The sequence below is a fragment of the Brachionichthys hirsutus genome, chromosome 10, assembly GCF_040956055.1.
Source record: "Brachionichthys hirsutus isolate HB-005 chromosome 10, CSIRO-AGI_Bhir_v1, whole genome shotgun sequence".
NCBI lineage: Eukaryota > Metazoa > Chordata > Actinopteri > Lophiiformes > Brachionichthyidae > Brachionichthys > Brachionichthys hirsutus.
In genome coordinates this window covers 5,114,867-5,142,292 of record NC_090906.1, presented here as the reverse complement: position 1 = coordinate 5,142,292, position 27,426 = coordinate 5,114,867, and the positions used below count along the sequence as shown (strand labels likewise).

General features: G+C 42.5%; 5 protein-coding genes across 5 annotated transcripts; 4 read left to right on the top strand and 1 right to left on the bottom strand.

Annotated features, from left to right (window-relative positions):
* The first annotated feature begins 187 nt into the window (after positions 1-187).
* On the top strand, positions 188-5,162 carry LOC137900034 (protein NipSnap homolog 2-like). The gene is made up of 10 exons (XM_068744075.1): positions 188-285; positions 1,045-1,172; positions 1,325-1,370; positions 1,488-1,582; positions 1,862-1,932; positions 2,188-2,328; positions 2,457-2,488; positions 2,944-3,038; positions 3,321-3,404; positions 3,646-5,162. Exons 1-10 carry the CDS (start codon positions 194-196, stop codon positions 3,708-3,710), a joined length of 849 nt encoding a protein of 282 aa, XP_068600176.1. The 5' UTR covers positions 188-193; the 3' UTR covers positions 3,711-5,162.
* Positions 5,163-5,865: 703 nt separating this feature from the next.
* cct6a (chaperonin containing TCP1, subunit 6A (zeta 1)) lies at positions 5,866-12,556 on the top strand. Its single transcript, XM_068744074.1, has 13 exons — positions 5,866-6,060; positions 6,686-6,749; positions 7,003-7,137; positions 7,221-7,394; positions 7,822-7,925; positions 8,397-8,667; positions 9,072-9,154; positions 10,144-10,240; positions 10,376-10,523; positions 10,878-11,011; positions 11,625-11,727; positions 12,074-12,146; positions 12,239-12,556. The coding sequence occupies exons 1-13, from the start codon at positions 5,924-5,926 to the stop codon at positions 12,309-12,311; spliced, it is 1,596 nt and encodes a 531-aa protein (XP_068600175.1). The 5' UTR covers positions 5,866-5,923; the 3' UTR covers positions 12,312-12,556.
* Positions 12,557-13,262: 706 nt separating this feature from the next.
* sumf2 (sulfatase modifying factor 2) lies at positions 13,263-16,228 on the top strand. Its single transcript, XM_068744652.1, has 9 exons — positions 13,263-13,459; positions 13,551-13,698; positions 13,791-13,905; positions 14,378-14,422; positions 14,507-14,657; positions 14,993-15,048; positions 15,223-15,307; positions 15,514-15,655; positions 15,746-16,228. Exons 1-9 carry the CDS (start codon positions 13,405-13,407, stop codon positions 15,834-15,836), a joined length of 888 nt encoding a protein of 295 aa, XP_068600753.1. The 5' UTR covers positions 13,263-13,404; the 3' UTR covers positions 15,837-16,228.
* A 1,161-nt stretch (positions 16,229-17,389) lies between these two features.
* Positions 17,390-21,277, top strand: bicdl2l (bicaudal-D-related protein 2-like). The gene is made up of 6 exons (XM_068744888.1): positions 17,390-17,952; positions 18,257-18,376; positions 18,448-18,606; positions 19,197-19,273; positions 19,392-19,512; positions 20,441-21,277. Exons 1-6 carry the CDS (start codon positions 17,401-17,403, stop codon positions 20,795-20,797), a joined length of 1,386 nt encoding a protein of 461 aa, XP_068600989.1. The 5' UTR covers positions 17,390-17,400; the 3' UTR covers positions 20,798-21,277.
* A 1,831-nt stretch (positions 21,278-23,108) lies between these two features.
* Positions 23,109-26,610, bottom strand: LOC137900667 (sn-1-specific diacylglycerol lipase ABHD11-like). The gene is made up of 6 exons (XM_068744791.1): positions 26,440-26,610; positions 25,090-25,225; positions 24,612-24,785; positions 24,244-24,414; positions 23,547-23,728; positions 23,109-23,244 (listed from the first exon to the last, which is right to left on the bottom strand). Exons 1-6 carry the CDS (start codon positions 26,562-26,564, stop codon positions 23,109-23,111), a joined length of 924 nt encoding a protein of 307 aa, XP_068600892.1. The 5' UTR covers positions 26,565-26,610.
* Positions 26,611-27,426: the final 816 nt, after the last annotated feature.

The window sequence follows — 27,426 nt, the reverse complement described above, 5'->3', positions numbered from 1 at the left end:
AAAAGTTGGGAATATGTTTGAAGTGAAGCCTCAATATCAGCTTCTGCATATTTTTACACGGTAACTGTGAAGACAATAATTATCACAATGCACAGGTTAAAGGTCATCGCTGGGTCATGTTATTTATAAGTAACGTAAGAACCACGAGTAACGAGCCGGACTTGCGCGTGCCCCGAGACAACACGGGGAAAAGATGGCGGCCCGAGTCCTTCAGAGAGGGGGTAAAGGCCTGAAACAGGCCGCCGAGGGGCTTCGGAGGAGCGGACAGGTCACGTCCGCCTTAAGGTTAGAGTCATTTTGATAGAATTCCGCGGTGCGTGTGGAGTAAAGCCGCACACGGAGCGTGTCGCTACATCGAAGGTCAAAGAGGAAGTCTGGTGTGCTATGTGGCTAAGCTAAAGCTAAAGTTCAGGCTAACGTAACTAGCATTATTCCTCTGGCAACGAACTCGCCAAAGTTACCGCTAATGCTAATTGCTAATATTCCAAACAACGCAACTTGTTGACGGTGTCATTTATACGTGAGATTACTTTATGGCAGAAACCGTGTTTGCAGTGTTCTTAAATACTACAAATATCCAACGTGACTCCGCTGCCAGTCCTAAACTATTTAACTCCAAGGTCAAAATGCTTTAGCCTCGCCGTTCGCCCCGTGTCTCTCCGCGGGGGTGTAACGGAGGAAAAGCGCTTCTTGCTGCGGCGACGTGTCTCTCAAACCAAACAAAGAAACCGGGAATCGCAAATGAAAAGCTGCAGGTTAAACTCTGCGTAAAGTTTGATTTTAAATGTAACCGCTAAAATAATACTTACGAACACTTCCGATTAATAAACTGGAGCTCTCGCTGACATTTTTATTATTATTTTTATTTACTATGATTATTTTACGCGTACCTTTGTGTTATATAAGAGTACAAGACGAGGGTATTTTATTTACATTGCACATTAAATCACAAATAGTTTCCGTGTCTTACGGTAAAGCCTCTCCTGTGATATGTGAGTATAGCCTGCCCAACACTGAGATGAAAACCATCTTTTTACCGCACAGGAGTCTGTCAGCTTTCCGAGAAGACAGCTGGTTCAAGTCGGTGTTTGTGAGGAAGGTCGACCCCAGAAAGGATGCCCACTCTCATCTGCTCGCCAAGAAAGAAGATAGCAATCTGTACAAAATCCAATGTATGTGTTTGTCTTACTGTGGGTGTTGTGGTTGTACGATAAATAAGAGTCGGCTTTTATTTGTTTAAAGTCAATTTTAAAAGCTTTCTGTCCAGAAATAATCTAAAGAAATATGTTCTATGGAAATGTAACGTCTTGTTGTTTCCTTGCAGTTCATAACGTCAAGCCAGAGTGCCTCGATTCTTACAATGGGCTTTGGTAAGAAGTGTCTGTTCCTTCCTGTCAATGTGCTGGTGCTGCTTTTTAGTTTACTTTTTACTTTTTAAAACGCAACAGATTTGTTTCTATTTAAATAATTGTGTGTTTATTCTGCAGTGAGGATGTGTTGCCTTCCATTCATGCTGACCCTGAATACCCCTGTGAGCTCGTGGGCACCTGGAACACGTGGTACGGAGAGCAGGATCAAGCGGGTACGAGGATCGCCCACACCTGACATTAACCGTACACTGATTTGTTTTTGAGGTTTTTATCACACACGTGCTTCTACCAATTTAAGCGTGTGGCAGCATAAATTATTCCATTTTCTAAATGATATCATAGTCAGATTATTAGATTTTTATATTTGGTCATGGACTGGATCTCATTGTGTAAAATATCTAGTGAGATAAACCATCTTGTGAAGGAGAGACATGCTAAATACGTATTTTAGAGTAGCATTATTTTTGGCTCTTGTGCTCCTTCTATTCTAGTTCACCTGTGGAGATATCGGGGAGGATACCCAGCTCTCACTGAAGTCATGAACAAACTCAGGAAGAATAAGGTGGCGCATTATTTATTTTGATAATTAATGTTATTCTTATACACACACACACACACACATGCATATATATATATATATATATATGCATGGGACGGATTAAATTGTTTTCAGCTATTTCATATGGGAAAAATGTATTTGAGTTACGAGCTCGGTCCAGGAACGAATAATACTCGTATGTGAAGGTATTACTGTGTGTGTGTGTGTGTGTGTCAGATTATTTGACCGATGCATTGCTATTGTTTGTCATTGCTGTAGACCTTCATGGATTACAGGAATGAGAGGGGGAAGATGCTGCTGTCTCGTAGGAACCAGCTGCTGCTGGAGTTCAGCTTCTGGAATGAGCCTGTTCCTCGTCCGGGGCCCAACATCTATGAGCTCCGATCATACCAACTCAGAGTAACTCTTGCGTTGCAAATTCACTGGCTTCCTTTTACTAAGCAGAAGTCTGTTTTGTTCTATATTATTGAATGAGCAATCAAACAACTTGTTTATACATCTCCTTCCTCTTCACATTCTTATTCCAGCCAGGGACGATGATCGAGTGGGGAAACTATTGGTAACGCATAAGACTTTTCTCCTTTTATTTTTATTTTAAAGACGGTGATATTGAAAGTTATGAAATTCTATTATTTGTTGTATTCTGATTTACTGTGACTCTGCAGTGTTTCATAGTTTTCGAGTCAGCTGTGCATTTTGGCTGCACATCCATGAATGACTCCAAAGCATGACAACACTTATGACACGTAATCAGTAGACAAATGTGTCTTGTATTACACTGAAAAAATATATATCAAAATAACATGATAATAGAATGTGCTTGTTGATGTAATCCAACCTGCTGGGAGAGTTGCAGTACGTTACAGGACTGTAACATCAAAATGTCAAATATCATCATCGAATATTTGTTGAACTTAAAGGTCTACGGGTTTATGCTTGTGGTGCATTGATACAAGTCTTCAGAAAGGTGTCGTCGGGTTTTTTAATGCAATGCATCTCTTTGATGCTCTGCAGGGCGCGTGCGATTGATATTCGCCAGCAGAACCATGAGGCGGTGGGAGGCTTTTTCTCACAGATTGGGAGCCTCTACACTGTTCACCATCTATGGGGTGAGCAGTTTAAGGAACTGTGCAGCGTTGTGGTTTTTTTGGATAAAGTTAAATGTGCATCCATATTTAAATAGGAAGGACAATAACTATTCATCACTGGTGTTGTTAATATTCTTCTCCCACTATTAGTGTCACTATTCAGTAATGGTTTGTAATGTTAATAGATTTGTCCAACTATAACCACGTGTTTTCTTATTTAGTGACATTTCTAAGATTGATTATTTGTGGTATTTATTATGGTTGAATTTAAAGGAAAACAATGTCATAATCTTTTTCCCTCAGCTTATAAAGACCTTCAGTCCAGAGAAGACACCAGGAATGCAGCCTGGCAGCGTGATGGATGGGACGAAATCGTCTATTACACGGGTGTGTTTTTATAACGTCCGCAACTCTTAGTGCAATATTATCATGATGATCTTAATGTGTTAACATTTAATGACTCCAAGAAAACTGGAATCAAAACCTAACTTTACACAGTTTCTAGTCATAAAAATATAGCACGAGTATATCCACGGTCTTGTCCAGAAGAACATTCTTAACTTTATTGTTTGTGTGCATACTGCATGGCACATTAGCCAAGGCCTGATGTTTCTTTCTAAACCCACAGTTCCTCTTATTCAGCACATGGAATCTCGAATAATGATTCCCATGAAGACGTCACCCCTGAAGTAAACGCAGGCGTTGTGGCATCATCTCAAAGCCCCATCCTCTGAGCTGTAGCGTGCAGGAACCTGCAGGATACCTGCAAAGAAATCAAGATGATTTGTTCTTTTTTCCTTTGTTTTTTTGTTTGTTTATTTACTCCCGTTTTCTATGTCTGTCTGGAATCTCTCATTTCTATGAAGAGAATTTAAGGCCACGTGAAAAATGTTTTGGAATTTAATGTAATGTGAGAAGTTGACCTAATCATTCACAACTCTTACTTAAAAAGTGCGCACTACTATTTATTCACATATGGTCAATAATAGTACACATATTGAGTACCTTGTGTAATAGAACAGATTTCTGATTCAGCATCTGAATTCTTTCTAGGGATTAAGAATTGAGTGCTATTCCTCGTTATATACAGTATAACTGCAAAATATTTGTTATCATCTGCCCCTAATCCTCCTGTGTATGTTGCAGATGAGGTTAAACTGATCAACACCAAACTGTGTCTGTTACAGCAGCTACATCATTGTTTGTGTATGGGAACACCAGAAAGAAATGTCATTCAAATAATTTACTAATTATGTTTCTGGTCACGGGCTGAAAATGTAATGTTTTCCTGTTATAAGAGAAACTTCGTTTGACTCCGAAGCTCCGCTGAACCAACAAATCAACACAGTATGTGTCTCACTGTTCACTGACAGTATGAGAAAGGCTTCCTTAAATTTTACAGATTGGTTTTCGGTTTTGCTCAAGACAACATGCCGTTTAAAAGTTTCTGTATAATTAAAAGTGAAACTAGGTCACCGCCAAGGTCAGATTGTAGCTTCATGTTCAATACTTAACCTTGCATACACTCCATCAGAAAATCTGACTTCAAATTTCCCTGGTTCCTAGGAGCTCATCTGATGGTCTGTTTCAGAGATTTGTTCATATCAGATTGTTAGATTGGTTGGTTTTTTGTTTGATTGATTTATATTCCTGGCCACTCAGTTGAAAGTGGCATCCATTTATCTTGGTGAAAGTTTGCAGAACCCTCTGAAGAAGTCTCCCTGTGCATTTATCCCCTGATGACTTGAACCTTTTTATTAACGGTAACATCTCAACTCTTCTTTCTTTTCTAGCAGTGTCGAGGGAGAGAAGCTTATTCAAATAATTATGTGTTATTTTCGATGATTTTGGCCCAACTTTTCAGTATCTGCACACTGCTGTACGCTGACTGGTTTGGCCTATCCTGTACCATGAAATGAATGCCAATTAGGTGAATGTGTGTTCTGAGATTGTTTTAAAATTTAAATGATCAGATTGTGGGTATAGCAGGCTTATTGTCCAAGCCATAGATATGACTAATCCTGTTTCTGTAAATGAGTAGAGATGTTCTGATCTCATGTTGATGATCAAGTGGATGGGAGAAGAGTTCATCTCAGTGTGGTAAAATGTAAATTGCACTGCTTTAATAAATCTATTTGCAAATTCTGCATTGAATTTCCAATACAATTCTGGTCGACATTTTATTCGAACCAGGAAATGATGGGATTGAGGATTTGTCTCTTTTTGTAATTATTACACGTCAACCCTTAATGTTATTTTGAATTTGCAGTAAAACATTTTTTTAAGTGGAATCTGAAAGGATCTTTTCTGAACAGCACGTTCTAACTTCACCAAACTGGTCAGATATTACATAGTACTTTTTGAGGCTGCAGAAGCTCAGTCCACAAGGACTTGGTTTGTGCCTCTTGATATTGGGAATTTTAGAGCCATTTTATTTTGAGTGGCTGACTAGTTTTCCTTTAGTCCATGGGGATTTTCCCAAATTAAACCCATAGGACATTTATAACTATAAAGATTTACACGCTCAAGGCAGCACGTGACCAGCCCGTGCGTCGTTTTGGGTGTGACTTATGCTGCGTTCTTATTCCTGGAATTTTCAGCATCCTTAAATGCACATGAATGACATAATATGTTTATCAATTCAGAAATGATTCATTCTAATCCAACGATGAATCACGAAAGAAGACAACTGCTTGCGTGCTTGAACGTCAAAGTATTTGAAAACAAATCCCGATGTTGAAATTGTGATTTTAGAATGTCCGAGCCTCGACTAGTTACGTAAATGCAACACGAGAACACGTGTTGGAGCCTTCTCGAAACGACTTTCCTTTCTCGCCCGACCGCCGCTACGGATTCCCTGCCGGCTCTACTTTATACTTTAACTTCGCCGGTTGCGTCGCCTCGCCATGTCTGCAGTGAAAGCGTTGAACCCGAAAGCAGAGGTCGCCAGGGCCCAGGCTGCTCTGGCGGTTAACATCAGTGCCGCCCGGGGGCTCCAGGATGTGCTGAGAAGTAACCTGGGACCGAAGGGAACCATGAAAATGTGAGCGCAGACAACGCTTTGTGCAGCACGCGTGCTAAGCTAGCCATGCTAAGCTAGCCATGCTAACTAGCTATGCTAACTAGCTAACGATAGCTGCAATTCACCGGTAAAAGCCTCGCGGTGGAAGTACTCAGAGATACTCAGCCTCCACAGTATTTTACGTGTATTCGAAGACGGGAAGTCATTATCTAGTCGTGAGAAGTCAAGAGCACGAATTCAGTGTTTTATTTATTTGCTAAACGCGTAACGCACTTCGCTTAGCTCACGTTGTCCTGTCCAGTCATCGTCACAGTTTTGACAACAGCCTAGCTAACGTTAGCATGTTAGCATCAGGCGGCTAGCGGATTACACCCGATGGTAGAACCTTCCAACGAGTCTGTTAAGATTTACTATCACGAAGTTATGATAAATGTAGCTTTATCGTGAACTAGTGGAAGCAAGAAAAGGATGTGTATGTTATTAAATAGAAACGTTAACATAAGTTACAGTTTATTTGGATTACTTTCCGAAGTTAAAGCAGATTTCTATTTTTTTTTTTTTACTGTAGTCCCTTTCAACAAACCGGTAGTAGAGAACTAGCCTTTGATTAGTCAGCGATAACCCGTCTCCTGCTGTGAATCTGCAGGCTGGTGTCTGGTGCAGGAGACATAAAGCTGACCAAAGATGGGAATGTCTTGTTACATGAGATGGTAAGGAGGCGCCTTACTTTTTATTGTTCTCAAATAGCGACGGAATCTAGATTATGTGGATTCGTTTCGATTCACGTCCAGTCGCGTGTTCCTGAAAACATGTGCCACATGTATTACACGATGAGTCGTAATTTAGGAATGAAATTTATTGAAGGACAGAATATTGTAAGTATTGGGAACTGGCATTGAATACCTGAACAGAATGATAGTTTTCCTTTGATATTCATGTGTATAAATTTTTTCGTTATTGTAGCAAATTCAGCACCCGACGGCATCGCTCATTGCCAAGGTTGCCACGGCGCAGGATGACATCACAGGAGACGGAACCACGTCCAATGTCCTCATCATCGGAGAGCTGCTGAAGCAGGCTGACCTTTATGTGTCGGAGGTGAATCTCCTCAGGATGTATCAGAACCCGGTGTCTGGAGCCGGGCGAGCTAGCCGTCATTAACCCTTTGATTCTTGGTGCAGGGTCTTCATCCAAGAATCATTGCCGAGGGCTTCGAGGCGGCTAAAGTGAAAGCCCTGGCCGCTCTTGATGAGGTGAACGTGACTCGGGAAATGGACAGAGAGACCCTCATTAATGTGGCGCGTACCTCCCTCAGGACCAAGGTCCACAAAGAGCTCGCTGACCTGCTGACGGAGGTGAGACGGGAGGGAACCGAGTTTAGATGTCGCACAGCTGAGGCTCTGTTTTGTGACCGACGGCAAATGATTTTCTTTTTTAGTGTTTATCCTTGTTAACCCAGTTTTTTAGTTGGAGATGTAAACTGTCCTTCATGAGCCACCTTAGCCCAAAGTAATGTTGGTTAGCCAGTCGGCTAGCCACGGCTAATGCATGCTTTGCATGTGTGAATATGTTGCCAGTTTAAATACTCATTTCCTGCTCTGGTGAGACGTTTCAACACTGGAATTATTATTTCTATAAAGTGGCAGTCGATTTGACTCCCTGTGTTTCCCTATGAGGATGCTAGCCGGCTGTTGGGACTGCTCGCAAGTGGCCGTATATTTATCAGTGAGAGAATGTCACCGGCGTTTCTTTCTATGCTTAATGTGACACGCTTGTCTGCAGGCCGTCGTAGACGCCGTGTTAACCATCGCTAAACCCAACGAGCCCATTGACCTGTACATGGTGGAGATCATGGAGATGAGGCACAAGACCGACTGCGATACACAGTGAGTCCTCAGGCTCATTCTGACCGGGAGTATTTAGCGTAGCTGCATCCCAATTCTTGTTGATTCCGTTCAGCGTTTTGGTTCTTTAATGATTCTCCTGTCAATCTTCATTTGGGATGTGGGGGGGGGGGGCTTACCTGCCTCTGTGAAAGGAGATGCTAGTGGTAGATCGGAGCGAGTAGTACTGCCGTGCATAAGTTGGCGTTACTGCTGCTGCCTAGTCGCCATGACACCTGCTGGCTGCCTGAGTGAAGTCGCTACAAACTTTACGTAACTTATGAAAGGTGCGTAGCGATGGCATTTGCGCCCCCACTGCAATCGATGAGGGAAATGTTTGCAAAAAATGGCTTCCAAGGAAATTGAAACATTGAGGAACCGGCTTTTGATTCCCATCCCCCTCAATGTGCTGATAGTAACTGGAGGGAACCGGGGACCTGGAACTCTCTAAAAAAACCAAATTTTTCTCCTCAGGCTGATCAAAGGTTTGGTATTGGACCACGGTGCCCGACACCCGGACATGAAGAAGAGGGTGGAGGACGCCTACGTGCTGACGTGCAACGTTTCTTTGGAGTACGAAAAGACCGAGGTCAACTCCGGCTTCTTCTACAAGAGTGCCGACGAGAGGGAGAAGCTGGTGGCGGCAGAGAGGAAGTTCATCGAGGACCGTGTGCAGAAGATCATCGCTCTGAAGAACAACGTCTGTCCCAACGGGGAGAAGGGTTTTGTCGTCATTAACCAGAAGGTATGGCCGTCGAGGAGTAATGAGCCGTTGGTGCTCGGGCTCATCGTAACTCAGCTGGGAGTCGGCCATTTTAACGTCGGTTTAAACATAATTTAATTCAGTGTTTGTATAAAACCTGAGTGTGAAGTAGGTTTGCCGCCACTTGAATCCTGTCAGTCGATGCTACTGGTCATTGTCCGATCACGTTAACCCTCGAGTGCGCAGTGAACACCCAGGGATGCTAACGTAGCTGCCCCCGGCCTCCTGAATCTGTGCGACAGTAAATCTGATCAGTACCTCTGCATTAGGAGAGCACTTCCCTCATGCATTCAGCTCATCAGAATAAGTGTTCTAGTCCTAATTCCGAGCGGTGGATTATTGCTTTGCTTCATGATGATAAATATGTCTTTCTCTGTGCCGTGCAGGGCATTGACCCATTCTCCCTGGATGCCCTCGCTAAGGCAGGCATTGTGGCCCTGCGGAGAGCAAAGAGGAGGAACATGGAGAGGTGGGAACAAGCATTGTTTAGTTTTGTGTCTGGGAACAAGCATCCGGGTTAAATCAGAGGGCTTTAGGGTTCGATATCTAATCTGAACACTTTTAGATATTAAAATATACAACATTATATCGTTCGTACGCATCGCAGCGCTCCCGCTTCATGGATCCACTCACTGAAACTTGTTTATCCTTTTCATGTCATTTCTTTTAGTACTTGTTGAGGTTGTGAGCAGTGTTTCCCATTTGCACAGCGAACACCCAGGGACGCTAGCGTGGCTCTCCCTGGTCTCTCACGTCTGTGCTACAGTGAATCTGGTCTTTTCCTCTGCATTACGAGAGTTTCGGTCTCTCCTACATGCATTCAGCTGATCAGAACAAACTCCCCGGTGTGGGTTCATTAGTGCTGATCTTTAATTCTGTACGTGTGTTTGTAGCCTTAACGGGTTGAGACGTGCTCTTACTTCCTTTATGTTAGTCATTTTTGTATTACATTTCTTTTTTTGTACCGGACATCCATTTATTTATTGACAAGTTTGTTTAAACACTAAGCTAAAACACGGTGCGATGTCATAGTACTTTTTACTTATAAGTAATCCCTCAGGGAAATTTGAATGTTTGCTGTGATATTTTCTAATCTGTTTGTAGACGGTGTTCCATCACATTCCCTGAATGGGATGTAGGATTCATTATTATGATCAGTAGTTTGACGTAAAATATTTTTTTATCCTCTGATGATGATAAAATTGCTGTGGTGTGGAAGTTTTGTCAGTTCTTTTGTCTGCATTCTGACCTGGGATACATTTACCCATTTGAGGATTTTTATCCTTTGAAATGCAAAATAAAAATGAAATGTTTAGTTGGTTAGTGATGTAGAAGAGGAAGCGATTCATATTTCCAGGGCGCCGGTGAATCCCGTCCGAGCAGACGGCTGCATGTCGTATCGCAATGTTCATGAATCCCATTTAAAAACTAAACTCTACACGTTGCTCCCCTCTGCAGGCTCGGCCTCGCCTGTGGTGGCATCGCCATGAATTCAGTCGATGACCTCACTCCGGATTGCTTGGGAAATGCTGGGCTCGTTTATGAGCACACACTGGTGAGGATTTATTCATGCCATTTCTTGATGTAAGAAATTATGATAACTTCAATCTCTTACAGGCCTTGAGTCTGTCTGTATTTATGTTTAAAAGGCAGATGTAGAGTCGTTGATCTGTCGCGACCCCTCTTGCAGGGAGAGGAGAAGTACACTTTCATCGAGAAGTGTGGAAACCCTCGTTCAGTCACCCTGCTTGTGAAGGGACCCAACAAACACACCCTCACGCAGATCAAAGATGCTGTCAGGGATGGCTTGCGTGCTGTCAAGAACGCCATAGAAGATGGTAAGAACGTGACAATGATAACCACCCCAGTTGTGTTTATTGTGTAACTTTGGTTTATTGAAACAAGTTTGGTTCAGTTTTTCCACATGTGTGCAGATTGATATTTTGATTGCGGCATTCCTAATTGATATTCAGGAATTACATTTGTCTTCTATTAAGTATTAATTTGTTGTGCTTAAATTCATCTTGTGATTCATCGCACATTCACTGCAACAGTTAACATTTTCAGGACCCTACACATAATTCAGCAAACATCCCAGATTTTGAGGGGAAACTTATTTTGTTTTAAACATACTTTTCTTTTTAAACAGAGAGAATTCTCTTTTCAGAGCGTGTTCACCTTTGTCTCCTCAGGAAGCGTTGTGCCTGGTGCAGGGGCATGTGAGGTAGCCATGGCAGATGCTCTGGTGAACCACAAGCCCAACGTGAAAGGCCGATCTCAGTTGGGAGTCCAAGCGTTCGCAGACGCACTCCTCATCATTCCCAAGGTGAGGGCTTCACGGCCTTAAGTCGTTTTCACACCGGACCAAGCGGACTCCGGTTCGATTGTGGAGCTGAAAGTCTTTGCGTTTATTGCTTGTTTTGTTTCTGCTTTCACACTGTTTTCTAAAGTGAACCGAACTTTCTGAGCAGCATCACGGAGTGGAAAGGGCTGCTTGTTGTTTGGCCAAAGTAGGAGGGGAAATCCCTCCCTCTCCCATGTTTGTTTTGGTTTGGAGTGCGCGCTGTTCTTCCTCTATCCTAGATGCACTGCGTATAGCGTTACTATGTACATCTGGTCCTGCGTTTGGTCCGGTGAGCTTTCACACTGCATGTGAAACGAGACCCACGTTTTCAACTGGACAAGAGTTCGCTTGTGTGGTCCAGACCAGAGTTTGGATGAGCTTTCACACCTGCCCTAACGAAGCGGACTATCCGAGGAAACGAACTCTGGTCCGTTTAAAGCGGACCACACGGCTCTGGTGTGAAAGCGACTTTAATCTCCGTTGCTGTAGAAAAGCCCGTCTTAGTGCTTTTTATAATAGGTGTGGTCCTGTCGTTCAAATTCGTCTTTGGGGACTGGGAAACCTGTTGGTTTTAATCATACATCCTCCTTTGTAGGTTTTGGCCCAGAACTCGGGATATGACCCACAGGAGACGCTGTTGAAGCTGCAGACGGAGTACAGGGAGTCGGGTCAGCTCGTCGGAGTGGACCTCAGCACCGGTCAGGACCTCTGTTATGGTCCCTGTTAATAGGCACTGGTGTTATAAGTAACATAGTTCGACTAAAAGATGTCACAATGTTCACAAATCTTTAATTGATTTAATTTTAAAGAGAATTGAAGCACTTCTTCTAAAATCCTGTAGTACATGTTTGCTGTGCTACACGCCATGCAGTGACAAACTGGTGAAACACGGATCGGTCAGAACATTTGCAGAAGAAAATAGTTCATAGAAAAGAACTGACCTTTTTAAAATGAATTTGTTCCACCTAGTTGTGTTGGTGTTTTTGTTTCTTCTGTCTGAATCGGGTTGAGTTTGTTTTAACTTGCGTCGTTTGTATTTTTCAGGGGAACCTATGGTGGCAGGAGAAGCAGGTGTGTGGGATAACTACAGCGTTAAAAAGCAGCTCCTCCATTCATGGTGAGAACACATGTTCAAAATGAACCAGGCCAATTCAACAATGAAATGATCCTCATGCATTGCTTCTGGTGTGGCTTTTCGTTCCCCTGCAGCACGGTCATCGCCTGCAACATCTTGCTGGTGGATGAGATCATGCGAGCTGGAATGTCTTCTCTCAAAGGTTAAAGTTTAAATGAAGAATTGGAATCACAGGGATGGATTTAACGGTTCCTGCATTTGGTTCTCTAAAGCCCCCTGGTCTGGTGGGCAGCTCCATGTAAACGCCGCAGCATCCATCACAGCGTCTCGGATACCGTTGTCATACCGATTTTTCATTCTCTGATTGGTTTATTTATGAGGTTTTGTTCAAAGCGCTCACGTTTGCCATTCAACTTCATTTCTACCCATTAAAGTTTTCTTGCCATTGAAAAGTCTGGTTTGTTTTTGTTCTTTAGTTTTATACTTGATTCCAGAAATGTTGATCTCATTATGAAAGCTCCTAAAATATGCTGTTATTTATTCCTTCATGATTGCACCAATACTCAACGCTAGGATGGAAGCTTATGGCAGCTATGAAAAGACTTTTCTAATCGTGTGACTGTACAGGATTTGATGGTTAATTAAATTAATGTATAAGAATCATGGCAAAGAACAAATCAGGAAGAGAGCGTGATCGCTGGTTTTAAAATGAGAATAAGCGTGGCTGCTGTCGGTGGAGCAAATGTGTTTAGATGTGGGAATAAAGAAGATTGGGCATCGCTGAAAGGCTTCCAGCCCCCTCGGCACAGTGTGTGGTACTATTATAACCTCAGTTGGAAAATTGTGATCAACACACTCGAAACATGATGTCATTGTGATCTGGGCCTAGGATCAAAATTCTGTAATATTTGTAATTTCTGTTTTTAAAATTTAACAATTATTGTATGGCAAATTGTTCTCATGTCTTCTAGTCAGAGGGATGAAGGTGTGGAATGGAGGAACCGAACATTTGAAATAGATTGTCAAATTTGAGCATTTTTTAGTGCATTTTAAATCCAACGGGGGGCGGTAAATGCAACATTTAGGATGCAAAGAGGCTTTAAACACCAACGAAGAAGAAAGCAACCCGTCGACGCGGAAGCTGATCGTGTCTAAGAGAAACTTCCAAAATGTCAGCGTTAGATTTTAATTTGGCTTGTTTGGCCGCTAGAGAATTTTTAAACGAGTCTTTGTACAATTAAAAATTAGCAGAATATCACATTAAGTTTGGTAAAGTTATTATAAATAAACAAAAAAAAACATGAACGTCCAAGTAGCGTCCTGGATATCTGCTCTGTGTTTACTGGCAGCAGCGGGTAAGAAATATTGTCTTTTAATCTCTGAACATATCAAATCCAAATAAAATCTAACTTGTATCAATATATGATCAATGCATATTTCTTTCAGCGGCGGATGAGATGGTGAATATTCCAGGAGGGAAGATGTTAATGGGAACCAGTGCCCCTGATGGGAAAGATGGGGAGTCTCCCATTAAGGAGGTTAAGTTGCAACCTTTTAGAATAGACAAATATCCGGTCACAAATGCTGCTTTCAGGTGAGAAAATAAAAAGATCCTGATCTTTATTATCAATAGTCAGTTAAATTTAGTGATGCAACTGAGTCTGAGTTGCCCTTTGTTCATTTCAGAGAATATGTGAGAGCGCAGAAGTACAAGACCGAGGCTGAGACGTTTGGTTGGAGCTTCGTGTTCCAAGACTTTGTGTCAGAAGAGCTTAAGAGCAAAGTCACTCAGAGGATCGAGGTACTGGGATCTGAGTTTTGATAGTGAAAAAAATCAATATAGCCAATCACTTTTTACTGTGAGTATTTCTCTGTAATAGAATGATCACCAGGCAAAGAATAAAAGTAAATAAACCCATTTGTGGCTTTTTAATTGTCAGGATTTGCTGCTGTTCTTTTTGACTCTGTGGTGGAATATAATTCATTAAGCCTTGCAGTTCTGTCCAGATATCTTTATATATAATTTCTCCAGTACTAGTTACTCTGCTTTGTGCATAAAAGATTATAAAAAAACAAACAAATCTTTTCAGCTAAAGAAAACATTGCATGCATAATTACTTTTGCTTAAGTTAATGATCACTGGTTGTAAATCCTGATTACTTTCTTGGATTTTCACTCTCTTGAGTGGACGTAGTTTATTAATGGATAGTAGTTGCCATTTGTGCGTCTGTGTTGTGGATAACTTTTAATCTAAACCAATCTTTCCCCTTTAGTCCGCTCCGTGGTGGTTGCCTGTAGAACGAGTGTTTTGGAGACAGGTGAGGTCTTGTTCAGCGTTTCTTGCATATCTTCTGCCTTCATTTAGCCTGTTTTAGAGACGTCTTTTACCCTCCACTGCTCAGCCTGCAGGACCTGGATCTGGCATTCAGGAGCGCCTTGACTTTCCGGTGGTTCAGGTTAGCTGGAATGACGCTCAGGCTTTCTGCCGATGGAAAGGCAAAAGACTTCCTTCTGAGGAGGAGTGGGAGTTGGCTGCACGGGGGGGAGCCCAAGGTACACAGTTAGTGCAGTGAAAGCAGAGAACATATTCTTTAATGTGCTGCCATTACAGTGAAACCTTAAACCTTTTTGACTTTTATTTTTTACCCTCGACTGAAAATCGTTATTCATTTAAGGTTCCAACTGCTCATTTATTTTTGTCGATACTTCTGATCAGCCAGATTAACACTTCAGAATTGTATTTGTGTTCAGAGAAAGGTTGAGATTGCCTTGAGCTTCTTTTAGGTTATTTCAGACACACAAGTAAAACATGAAAGAGCATTAAATTGTTATTGCCATGATTGATTGAATTATTTGTTCTCGTCTTATCTTTGCCTGTTGTTTTCCAGGTCGGTCTTATCCCTGGGGAAACAAATTCCAAGTCAGCAGGAGTAACCTGTGGCAGGTCTGCGTACTACAATAAAGTATTGTAGAAACGATGGCGCAGCATATTGTTTGCTGTCCAAATCATTAACTATCAAGATATTATGTGAACATATACTTTGCTACCCTTCATATGAAAGCATTTGAATTGGTGAAAACCCACACGGTACTTCATTACTTGTACTTTATGTCTTAGGGATCGTTTCCAGATGCAGACTCCGCCGAGGACGGATACCATGGCGTCTCTCCTGTCAAAGCGTTTCCTCCACAGAATAGTTATGGTAGCCTGTCCCTTGTTACATTTAAAACTGCACAAAAGTAATAGACAGAAATGGATGCTACAGAAATCAATAAAACCAATCTGAGGTCATTTCCTGTGATGGTTTAGTCCTCATTAGACCAAAGCTGAACTGTGTGTGAAATACTACAGACTGATCCTTACTGTGCTTTGTTTGTAATACAACAACAACAATGATTCTTTCCATAGGACTCTATGACATGATGGGAAACGCATGGGAATGGACATCCACACTCTTTCCAGCAAAACAACCCATGTACGTCCTGCGCGGCGGGTCCTGGATCGACACGGTGGACGGTTCAGCCAATCATAAGGCACGAATCACAACCAGGTGAGTTATTTACAAACAAGATAAAGAAGAGAGAGCAGGTTATTGCAGCTCTAAAGTTCTGACTCGCGTTTCTGACTCTGTCTCCTGCAGGATGGGAAACACTCCTGACTCTGCATCCGATAACCTGGGATTCAGGTGTGCTGCTGACAGCGGGAAGAATAAAGGCAAAAATGAACTGTAGCAACAAAGTCAAAGGGATTAGATGGACACTCCATTTGAGCCAATCATGATCCAGGGATTAATAATAGATCTCATGTCTTTTAAGATTACAAAGCACAAGAAAAAAAGGGACCAAATTAATTAAATGTTCAAGAGAAGTAATGGATATCAATACCTGGGTGGATAAGGAAAGGTGTGTAACGAGACACAAACAGTTTCTCCTGTGGAGAATCTCATTTTTGCTCTTTATACCGAATTTGACAAGGATACATATCTTAACAACTAACATTCAAGAAATAAATGTATAATTTTTTTAAAAGAAGTTACTGTTCCATAATATGGACGTTGCCACCCTGAAACAACGATAACATCAAAGAGTTATTTTGCTGAGTCTCTGTTTAATAAACAGAAACAATGGAACAATGTATTTGCCATCGTCTTCATTTGAACTGATCGACATCGGTTAACAAGCCTTGCTTCTTTGTTTCTCTATTTTTCACTTTACCACAAGTGCTATATAACAAAAGGGTTTTAAGTATTTGAAATAGGAACTGGTTCTCTCTATATATATATATATATATATGTGTGTGTGTGTGTGTTACTTTAGTGTTCCCTTTATTTTTTGAGCAGCATATATAAACAATTTGGCTGAAGTAATAACTAATGTTTACTCATTAGTCTACATTAGTTTACTCTACAGCTGCGGGTCTCCGGTGTTGCTAGCGCGAGAGCCTATCCCAGCTTGCTACAGGCGAGAGATGGGGGTACACCCTGACTGTGTCGCCAGCGCAGAGACAGACAATCACTCACACACACCAAGTATGAGTCACTGACTGACTGATTTCTTTGTGTAGGTTTGTCATCAAAAAGCCTTAGTTTAACTATCAGGGAATTATTATTACAAAGTGTTGTGTTCCCCCCTCAAAAGCAGAAATAAATTGATGACCAGATAAATCCCTGCATGTGGATCTGACTCACTGAACCTTTTTGACCAAATACAGAAAGAGAAGTTCAAGTATATCGCTGACAGAGACGGAATGTAGTTACAAAAATAGAACCTTAATATACCTGATTATTTGTAACTTGTTCTTTCCGTAGCTCTTTTCTTGGGAAAGTACACGAGTGAATATCCATCTACCGTATATACCACTTGCTATACATTTATGCGCCGTTGTTATATTCTCTGTCACCACTGTGGATTCATCTGCCTTTAACGCTGTATTGCTTCTTATTTCATCTGCGATAAAAAGAGCAGTTTTGATCAGGCATCGCGTGACAAGTCGGAGTAATCTCATTGGGTCAAAGGCTTATGAAGCCCTCCCTTTGTTGCCAAGCAGCCGTGGTATGTTTGCACGTCACATGTTTTCGTAACGCCTGGAAAGGAGGAAGACAACGCAATGGGCCACATGAAGCCACAGCCTTCGATGACATCACAGCATGTCGTGTTCAGGAAAAACGAGTCTTGTAACATTCTGCCCCTCCTCGTTTTGTCTGTCTTTTAACACTAACATACAGCCTCTGAGAGTCTCTTCGGTTGGCTTGTTTGAGTGATTCTACTCCTGCCTGCGACTTCCACCGGCCTGAAAATGGACTTCTCTCAGTCCTTCTCGGTCCTCAATGAGAGGCTGAGACCTCGAGTCACCAGCAGTGACAAGCTCTACTGCTCTCTCAACAGGATGGAAAGGAGACCGTGGTACACGATCAGGACTTTCCCATCGTCTTACCGACCTACAATTCTACCAGCAAATCCAGAGCCAAAATTCTCTGCGACAGAAGGACTAGAAGATCCAAAGGAACTGGAATGTGCTGCAAAGCAGGCAGATTTGATTTCAGACGACCCCCGAGAAGAAGGCTGTGCTGATCCGCAGCCCTTTGACATCTCCTGTCTCGCCGAGTTGAGTTTAAAGGATGAAGGTGACGAAGACGAGGCTGATGAAGAGAGCAGAACCTCATCTTCAGAGGAGAAAGACATTGCCGGTGAGCTGACCTCGGAGAGAACAGGCAGTTCCACACCGCCGGCTGCCGGCGAAGGGGACGGCCCGTTTCAGAGGAGCTACATGGATGGGACTTTACCAGACCTGATCAAGAGCGGGAGGCCCCTGAGCAGACGGCGGACATTGGGACACGTCTCAGAGACGGTAGGACATCAGTCTTTGTGTTTGGAGTGAGAGCGATTGTTGCTAAAGCGGGCTTGTCAAACAATACATCCTGGTGTACCCGGGGGAGGGGGGGTGATTTGCTGCCCATAAATAAGTTAGTTTGAGTATGTCTGCAGAGACTTATGTCTTCTCAGATGGAGCAACTGGGCTTCTATTCCACAGTTTCGATCAGCGATCTAGATCAGCAGTTTCTATTTACACTGCGCGGCAATGCCACGAGGTTGCACTTTGTGTGAGCGGACCGACTGTGGCCGGCACAGCACAAATCAGCTCTGCTTTACAGCTTAAAGAAGTGCGCAGAGAGGTGGAGCTCTCCCGGAGACGGAGCATCAAACTGAAGGCCCAGGTGGACAAACTGCAGGAGAGCAGGGAGGGTCCGGGATGGAGCCAGCACAGAGAGACGGTAACGCCACCAGGACGCCGTTTACGGCTTCGAAGCTCTGCAGCATTATTCAGATGTATTTTCCAACCCAGGTCACAGAGGAGGTTCTTTCCATCCTGAGGCTGCTGCACCCTCTGACGGAGCCGGAGTGCGTCCTGCCCAAACCCCTTCCGGGGGGGAACCAGCTGGACGCGGCCCTGGCGCAGCTACAGAATGTGGCTCGCAATCTGGCGTTCAGCCACACCGCACAGGTGACGGCAACGCCTGCACTGTAATAACGCTTCTTGCCCTTATCGTATTCCTGCAATCTCCAGGTTAGTGTATTTTAGTGGGCATGTTTCCTTGAGGAACATTTGCTTTGCACACACACAGTGGGAAAAAAAGAGGAATGGTTGTTTACACATAGAAATAATTATTTCTATATAGAATTCCACTGTATCGACTAAATTCAAAGGATCTGCCTTCATCTCCAAACGGTAACAGACCCAATATATTTTATCTGATGCAGTAAGGAATTCATTTTTGTCACAAAGGTACTTGAAAACTACCCTTTGGCCTGTAACGTAGATGAACTGGCCCTCATCACGAATCATATCTCATCATATTGTGTCCCAGGCCAGTGGTTGGCTGTTGGAGCTCAGCTATGCAGCCTGACAAGTTAACGTTCTGCTGCGTCAGTGATCCGAGTCTTTTTGGTGTTTACTGTATGCTGGAGAAATGTACAAGTCGTGTGACTGTCTGGGACTAGAAGAGAATCACAGATAAGAGAGAGACTCAACAGTTGTGATAAAAACAAACAAAGTTAACCTGCCTCTCATTCTCTTCTGTCTTCTTTCAAAAGTCAAAATCTGGAAAAACAGCAGAGGACAATGCTGTTCTCCAGCAGGCGCTGTGCGACAGAGACGATGCCATGGAGAAGTGAGTACAGACCGATGACGTGAAAATCAAAAGTGACTCAAGATTTAATGGGAGGAAGGGAAGTCGAAAGATGTTGCTCCATTTCCAGGCATCGCTGATTCATGTCTCTGCTGTACAGGAAGAAGGCGATGGAGGCCGAGCTGCTGCGCAGTAAAACCGAGATGATGCTGCTGAACAACCAGCTGCTGGAGGCCGTGCAGAAACGTCTGGAAATGTCTCTGGAGCTTGAGGCCTGGAAGGTAAACGGGGACGGGAGACATTCCGAGTTACTGAAACGATGGGGGGGGAAAGTGTAGCCACAGAAAATTAGGACTCATATTGAGCAAAACGGAGCCACTGCTCAAAATCTAAATAGACTGGACAAACCAAAAACAAGCACACGTGATTTCATGCAATCTCAGGGCATCTGTCAGTGCGTCAGGACACTCAAAGAATGTTCTGGTATCCTGCCAGAACTCTCAACTACCTGCAGCTGGAATCTGTGTGTCTGTCTGAAACATTCCAAAACATAAGAAATCTAACTACATCCTGCACTGAAATGTTAAAAACCGGATTCATTTTGTTGAGATTTGTGTGCATTTAATGTTTGTTTTTTTAACAGTGTAACTTATCACCATCACTAACTGGAACGTTTGACGAGGTAACATTCAGTAATAAATTAGAAAATACATTTTAAAGATCTATAATAACTAGAAGTCTGGACCTGGACTTTAGTAAAGGTAAACTTTTTAATATTTCTTTGCAACCAAATCTGAAAGAAATACTGAGATTGATTATTGAGACTGCTGATAAATAACATTTAAACAACTTTAAATCATATTTGTTCACAATTTATTAAGCTCCATGACCTTCTAATTACTGAATATCGATCTTATTAGCTAGTTGAGTGAAAACATTAAGCTTGACACTGCTTTAAACAAATCCCCATCTACAGTATTTCTACATTTATTTCACAGTATATAGTTGAAAGATGCATTTGGGTAGAGTGAAAAGTAAGTGAATCCCTTCCTAATAACAAGCGTTCCGCTCTTATCCAGCTTTTACGCTCAAGGTATGAAAACAAATATATAAAGGATAATTGAGACTCACGTTTGTCTTTCATTTGTAGAACTTTCAAACGAGCATTTCTTGCTTCTGACTTACTTGTATTACTTGGTCTGGCCTCAGGAGGATCTTCAGCAGATCATCCAACAGCAGGTGCAGAGCCAGCAGCAGACCGAGCAGAAGAAGTCCTCCCGCCTGGGCCTCCTGAGGAGACAGAACAAGGCGCCGATACAGCGACCGTCCGCCATGTCTCCACCCACAGCAGCCGCTCCGACAGTCAACTCAAACCAAATCTTCATAAACAAATCTGCAGTTTCGACGGCTCCGACTCCAGGCACTCCTCCTCCAAACATCAATCGCACCTGGAGGGACCGGATGAAGAAGGGCAGGACCGGTCGCCAAGGCAACCAGCTAGCAGTGGAGCAGGCGTCAAGGTGGGGCAAGGATGAGAACGGCTTCCAGGTTGTGTGTCTTGATTGAAAACGCGATGACGAGAACAATCATTCTAATGAACAAAGGCTTAAAATTACTTTGATATCACTTGGATGTTTTACTTTAGCTGGGCAGGATGATTTTCTTTTCACAGAATTTGACACCAACAGCAGTTTTTAAGTTTATCTTTTCTGAGACAGCAGGTTTTGAACATACTGTCGCTCCTCTCATTGGATTAGCAGTTTCACTGAAATTAAAGATTGGTCGAGTGTCAGGAATTTTCAGTGAGGTTTTTTCAAAACGTTTTTTTATTTTTATGCTTAAAGATGAATCAAGACACTTTTAAAAAGTCACGACTGAGGGTATCCATGAATTATCATGGCTGAAATGTTTAACTTGAGGAAAAACTACTATAGATCAGACATGATTCCAAGTAGAGCAGCATCACGTCTTAAAACGTGTCTGAAATATAACTGATGACAACTGAGCCATGTGTTCAATTCTGTAAAGCCTTCACTGATTGTTACTTTGCATGTTGTAAATAAATAGTGTCATGCATTACTGGGTCAAACTGCAGTCTATTTTGAGATGAGGTCACTCCATGGTTTAAACCTTTCATTGATTTGCGAGATTCAAAAGAGAAAAAAACACAAACAGATTGTTTTTAATATTTTATTGGTTAATATTAGTTTGTACATTTCCAATAATATATAACTCACTTATGCATCTGGCACACATTTATAATTTATATATGGCATTAAATAGAATTAGTGTCACCACTGATGCATACAGCACAGCGAAGTTACTCCCGCCTCCAAGAGAAAAGACATGCTCATAGTGAAACATACAATCCTGAACAGATGATTACAATCATACATACAAGCCATTTCAACAGGGTCGAATAAATAGAACTTTCTATAGACTTTCTTTAATACAACCGGAGCTAAAGGAGAGCCTGCATTTAAATGGCAGCAATGCCCAACTCCCAAAAATATATTCGCATTGTGCAACAATATCAATCTGACCTTTGATCGCGGGGTGCTTCTCTGCCAACGTACAGAATAACATCCACGTCACTCGGCTGAATTCTTATACATTAAAGCCTTTCAAACAAGACAAAAAAAAAAAAAAAAAAGATTTTAGTAAACATCTAGCGCCAAGAAAGCAATACACTCATCTGCCGAGCTTCTTTGTGAGAAAATCCACGCAGAACTGGCGACCCAGCTGCCAATCCAAAGCCTGCTAGTTGTTACTTTAGAATAAAACCTTTGAACCAAGTCGTACAGAATTTGAAAAGGAGCTCTTAACGAAAGAGGCACATGTAAATTCACAACACCCTGCATATTTATGGAGATGGCAGTTTCACTATGGTGGACCGCCCTGTTCAAAACCATCACAACCGATGATACTACTGCTGTTAAAACTACATGTATAGCTGCAGCAGTTATTTGTGAGACAACCTGCACCTTAGTTGTAAAGATAAGTGAGATACAGATACAGAAACAGAAACATGTTTCATCAAAACACTGATCGGACCGACCCAAACACGAGGACAGAGAAACTCTACGACGGCTCACTGCCACGCACGGACACAAGAACAGTAAAGGTGTGTCATAAATAGCATATCCAGTTTGTAACACAAGATATTCAGAAAACGGATGCGAGTGCCGCATCTGAATGATTTAAACTGGTTTCGTAGCAGATTGCTGAAAACATGACCAAATGATCTTAGGTTGTAACACAGTCCTTCAGATGCAAATCATCCGAGAGAAATAACCTTCAGACCGAAACACTGAACATATCGCAATTATTCTCATCGTAACAAGTCCCCATGACAGACTATCTGTACACATAAAATACTCACTCCAGCCTTCTGACATTAAATTCCCCGTGTAAAAAAAAGAACTTTAGTGTTAAACAAGCACCACCTTCCTCTCAGATATACAACACTTTTTTAATACCTGCGATGTCAAAACTTTCTTTTCCACTATCAAGCAATCACTCGTTCTCCGTCACCACAATCCACCTCTGGATTATACCAAGCACGGCCGTTTCAACATAAACACAGCACTGTGCAAACGCTCCTTTGGGTTAGTGGAACACCTCCGAAACAAGGTCTGTTAAACCGGCGTTATCTTCTATCAATGAAAATCAGAAAAGGAGAGCTTCACCTACCCTACATCACACTAAGTGTAAGAGCTGACGGCTGTAATATAAGTTTGGTCCAGCGCGTCTTTTAGCATCATTAATGCCTCCCCTCACTCTTTGGAAGCGGTTGAGTTTTAATCTTCACTCTCAGGGGGGGGGGGGGGGGGTGCTAAACTTTAAAAGTGTTCTGAGGTGAAGGGGCAGGAGGCAGCTAGGACTGAAGGAAAGAGATGATGGAACTGATGAAATCTAAGGGTTTATCTGCGTGGATCCAGTGGCTCGCGTCTGGGATATACTGGATGTCAGCGTAGGGGAACAACCTCTGGATTTCTGGGTAATCATCAGAGCTGGATCGGGAGTAAAGGTACAGAGACAACAGGTCAGAAAATCAGGTTAGAGATGCGGCTGTGTGTCGGCAGAAGTCGGATTTTTTAGTTTCTTAATATTTACATATTCTATGAATGTTATCCTATTTATTTTTGTTACAGCTATCGTTTATGTCCCGCAATCAGACACGAGTTTCTCATAGAAAACAGAATCCTGTTTACTGCATATAGTAAAAGTGTAAATTTTGTTTCAATAGAATGTAAAATTGTCTCCAGACTTTACACGTCAAGACAGCGTTTGTCCACCTGTGTGTGTGTTATACCTGATGTAAGCAGAACTGGCTCCACCCAAAAACAAAGTAGGCCCCTCAAATACGGTGTCAAAGCTGGGGAATCGCATGATGTTGTCGAGGTGTGCCGAGATTGCTTCCAAATTGATCCTCCAGGCATAATGGCCGTTTTGCTCCACCAGGTTAGTCAGCAGGAACTGACGCACCGAGCGCTCCTGAGGGAGGGAAGGATCATGTATGACCAAACAGCTTTCTAAATAACATTTCATTTTAATATTTTACATTTTGCAAACAGCAGACATAAACAATATCCAACCAGCTGGTGGATAAAATCTGGCATTTAGCAGCTTAGCGTTCAGATATTTTTCTCGTGACTTGGTAAAGCCAAAAACAGAGCTAAAAGCGATACTGTGCATACCTTCATGAGATGAAAAGAAAAAACAAATAAATAAAGAATTTTAAATAAAAATCCAAATATATGCTACCATTTTAAGGTGATTAAATGAGCATCTGGTTGCTAATAAATGCTAATGTAAATTTTAATGTCACAACAGGTTTCTGCCAGCCCCAACTGACCCCGTGGATCAGTTACTGCAGGTTCATTCATCCTTTTAGGAAGCTCTTTGATGAAAAAAGAAAAAAACATATATAGTCAACACAGATGACATCCTATGTTATATTAACTCAAGCCCAGCTGACATGTCTCTAAATGATGAAAAGGAATCCTCACCTTTACCAAACCACGCAGCTGATCCTCAGCCATCCGCCTGGCAGTGGAACGCGGGATGTCACTGGAGATCTTTACCTCCTGCATGGCCTGAATGTAAGAGTGGAAGTTGGTGCGCGTCGATGACTGCGTCGGACTGATGTCCACCACCACCAACCTTTCCACTAAGCCCGGCTGAAAACAGACGGACATATTGGTATTAACGGGGACAAAACGAGTCACATTAAACGTTAAAACCAGCGACGAAATGTAAATAGAGCATGTAGGTGAGACCGGGGGGGGGGTTACGTTCACAGTGGACAGGAATGAGCCGTGAGAAACGTCGGGTGACGCCAGCGAAGACAGTGTGTCGTGCCTAAACAAACTCGAACCTGTGTCAGGGCAGTCATCATGGCCGTCTTCCCTCCCATGCTGTGGCCAATCAGGACGCACTTCTCAATACGCAGCTGGGCGAGAAGGTGTTTTAAATCATTGGACATCGCTTCATAGGTCAACGCTGGGGTGTGAGGGCTGCTGCCATGGTTACGGGCATCTACAGTCAGCACCTAACTAGACAAAGGACAGTTAGGACACTTGGGATTGGGGAAAACGATGCAATAGAGCTTCAATCATTGAGGTCAAATCCTTTTCTTAAAGCCCTTGTCTGACAGGTGACAGCACAAACTAAGATTATACCTCGCAACCGAAGTGTTGGGTTTCCCAAAGCAAGGCAAAGAAAAGATTATATATCAGAGAACCGACGGCTGAAGAGCCACACCGCATTACCGGGGCGTTCCTATGGCTGCTATCTGAGAACAAACCTCATGAAGATGGATTGTTTTTGGTGTGATGTCTTCATCAGTGCATTACCTTTCGGCCCGTACGCTGCACCAAGGACTTCGCTATCGAGTGGAAGTTAGATTTGCTGCCAAAAAGGCCATGGAGAAACACGAGGGGCGTGCTCCCCCCCTTCCCGTCGAAGACATCATAGGTCAAGGTGACTGGGCTGGAGACAAATGAGAGATACGTTACAATGTCCATTTAAAAAAAGAAATAATTACCGTCCCCCAAAGCTAATAAAGCAATCAGGGAGTGAAAAATTCGGACTGAATTACTTTACTTTAAATTATTAAACATTTGCTTTCTTAATTTGACCTACGTCCCACGCAGAGAGGATCACAAGGACGTTCAATGGTTTCTGAATGATCTGGCAGGAAGGGTTTTGCTTCCACCTACTGGACCATGCTAGGGAACTATTATTACCCCCGCCGAGGTCCGATCACATAACCCCCCAGCGTTTGTTTGTTCATTAATTATTAATTATCTAATTATGGGGGGGGGGGGTCTGCGGCCTGAGTGCCTTTCTAGTTATTATTATAATTTTGGTAATCTTCCAGATAAACACAAATTTTGCATTCCATTAAAACGTAAAAGTTGACATTTCACAATGACTTCAATGCGCTCCTCTGCCGCTGTAGACATCACTGTCAGTGAGAAGACATGAACACGTATAATATGGAATAAAGAAACATAATAGCTCACCCTCATTAAAAAAATCCTTGTGTAGCCTTAATCTCTTTTTAGTGTTGTTAATTAAGTCAGAAAGACTCAGTTCTACTGAAATAAACAAACTAAAAAAATCCTGTGAAAATATTTCCATTATCCATCAACGTGTTATTTAGCAGGGGGGAGGGGAGTGTCCCTGCATGATGAAAGCTTTCATAAGCTTCTTAAAACCTTCTCTGATGTAGTTTTTGGGGATTTTCTCTACAGTTGTGTTCAGTCTATGGAGGAAAAACTGTTTTTTAATGTTATTCGAGCTCCTTTAGAATAAAAAATAATTAAAGCTAACTTGTTTATTGTTCGTTTACGATACTGCGCCATAAGAACAACAGCATAATGACGCAGAAACAAACAATATGTAGTTAAATGATAAGTGTGCTAATGAGCAGAATTAAGCCAGAGTTGAAAATCTTTAGCTATGATCACGAGCCAATAGCTCCAGCTAGCCAGATGTTCGGGTCTCACTCCGTAAAGCACACAGTTAATAACGACGCAGAGATGCGATAAAGGTGACTCATTGTAAGTTGCTGCTTTGAAGGTGGAATAATAATAATAATAATAATAATAAAGAAGGTTATAGCCAATAAATTCAACTACGACGCGCGCAAACATCAGTTCGAGCCAAGCTAGCAGAGCTAGCAGAGCTAGCAGAGGTACCTGGATGAACTAGCTGCTCGGACCAGGGGAGCCTCACCACGCACATCCCGCCGCACGGGGACCGATCGACACGACGGCCGGCCGCTCGGGAGGCCTCTCCGGATCAAACGACACAAAACACTCATGGCAGCACCCAAAAACAGGCAGTCAAAAAAACCAGCATGGGCGTTTGAGGAGTCCCCAGGCAGCCAGAGGTTCGTGACTGTGCAATGCACGCACACAGACAGCGGCCCGGAGGTCAAGCTTGAAAGGAGACGTACGTTTGTCAACAGCTGATCGTGCGTCATGACGTTGACGTACAATGTGCGTGAGTGTAAAATTCTCCCTTTCGCCTGTCTGTCAGGAGAAGAGAGCCACCGGGGCGACGGGAACAGAACGTAATAAATGTCGTGAATGAGGGTGTGTGTAAAACATTTGTTGTTCAAAGACCGGTGCTTACCTGTTTAACTTCACATCAAAGCGTGTATCCGTTGTTTGATTTCGACTTCATTCACTGTGTATCGCCGTACAGGCATTCACTTCCCCCGCAGACACAGCGGAAGTAAAAGAATGACGGCGTTGAGCCGCAGGGTGACGCTGCAGTATCGCAGTGCTATTTTCCGCTCCCAGCAACATTATTTTTCATTCTGCATAAAAAAAAAAAAAAAAACCTGCTCTAACAACAGTTCACCTGTTAAAAATGTCAAATCATTAATTTGTTCAAGGCTTATCAAATGACTTATTAGAACACTTCTACTGCTTTCCTTGCTCTGGGTGGCCCGTCTTATCTTATAACAGTCATTTTATTAAATTCAATCTATCCTACAGTGCTTTCATTTCCTAACAGAGTTAAAGTGGTCTTTGACCGACATGTGGGGTCATTACGAGGTAAATGACCCCACATGTCTGATATTTGCTTAAGTGTGTTGCTATGGCTACTCAGTGATTTATTTTACAAATTATTACACAGCTGATTTTAGTTGTTTTCAGATTCGGTTAAATTAATTT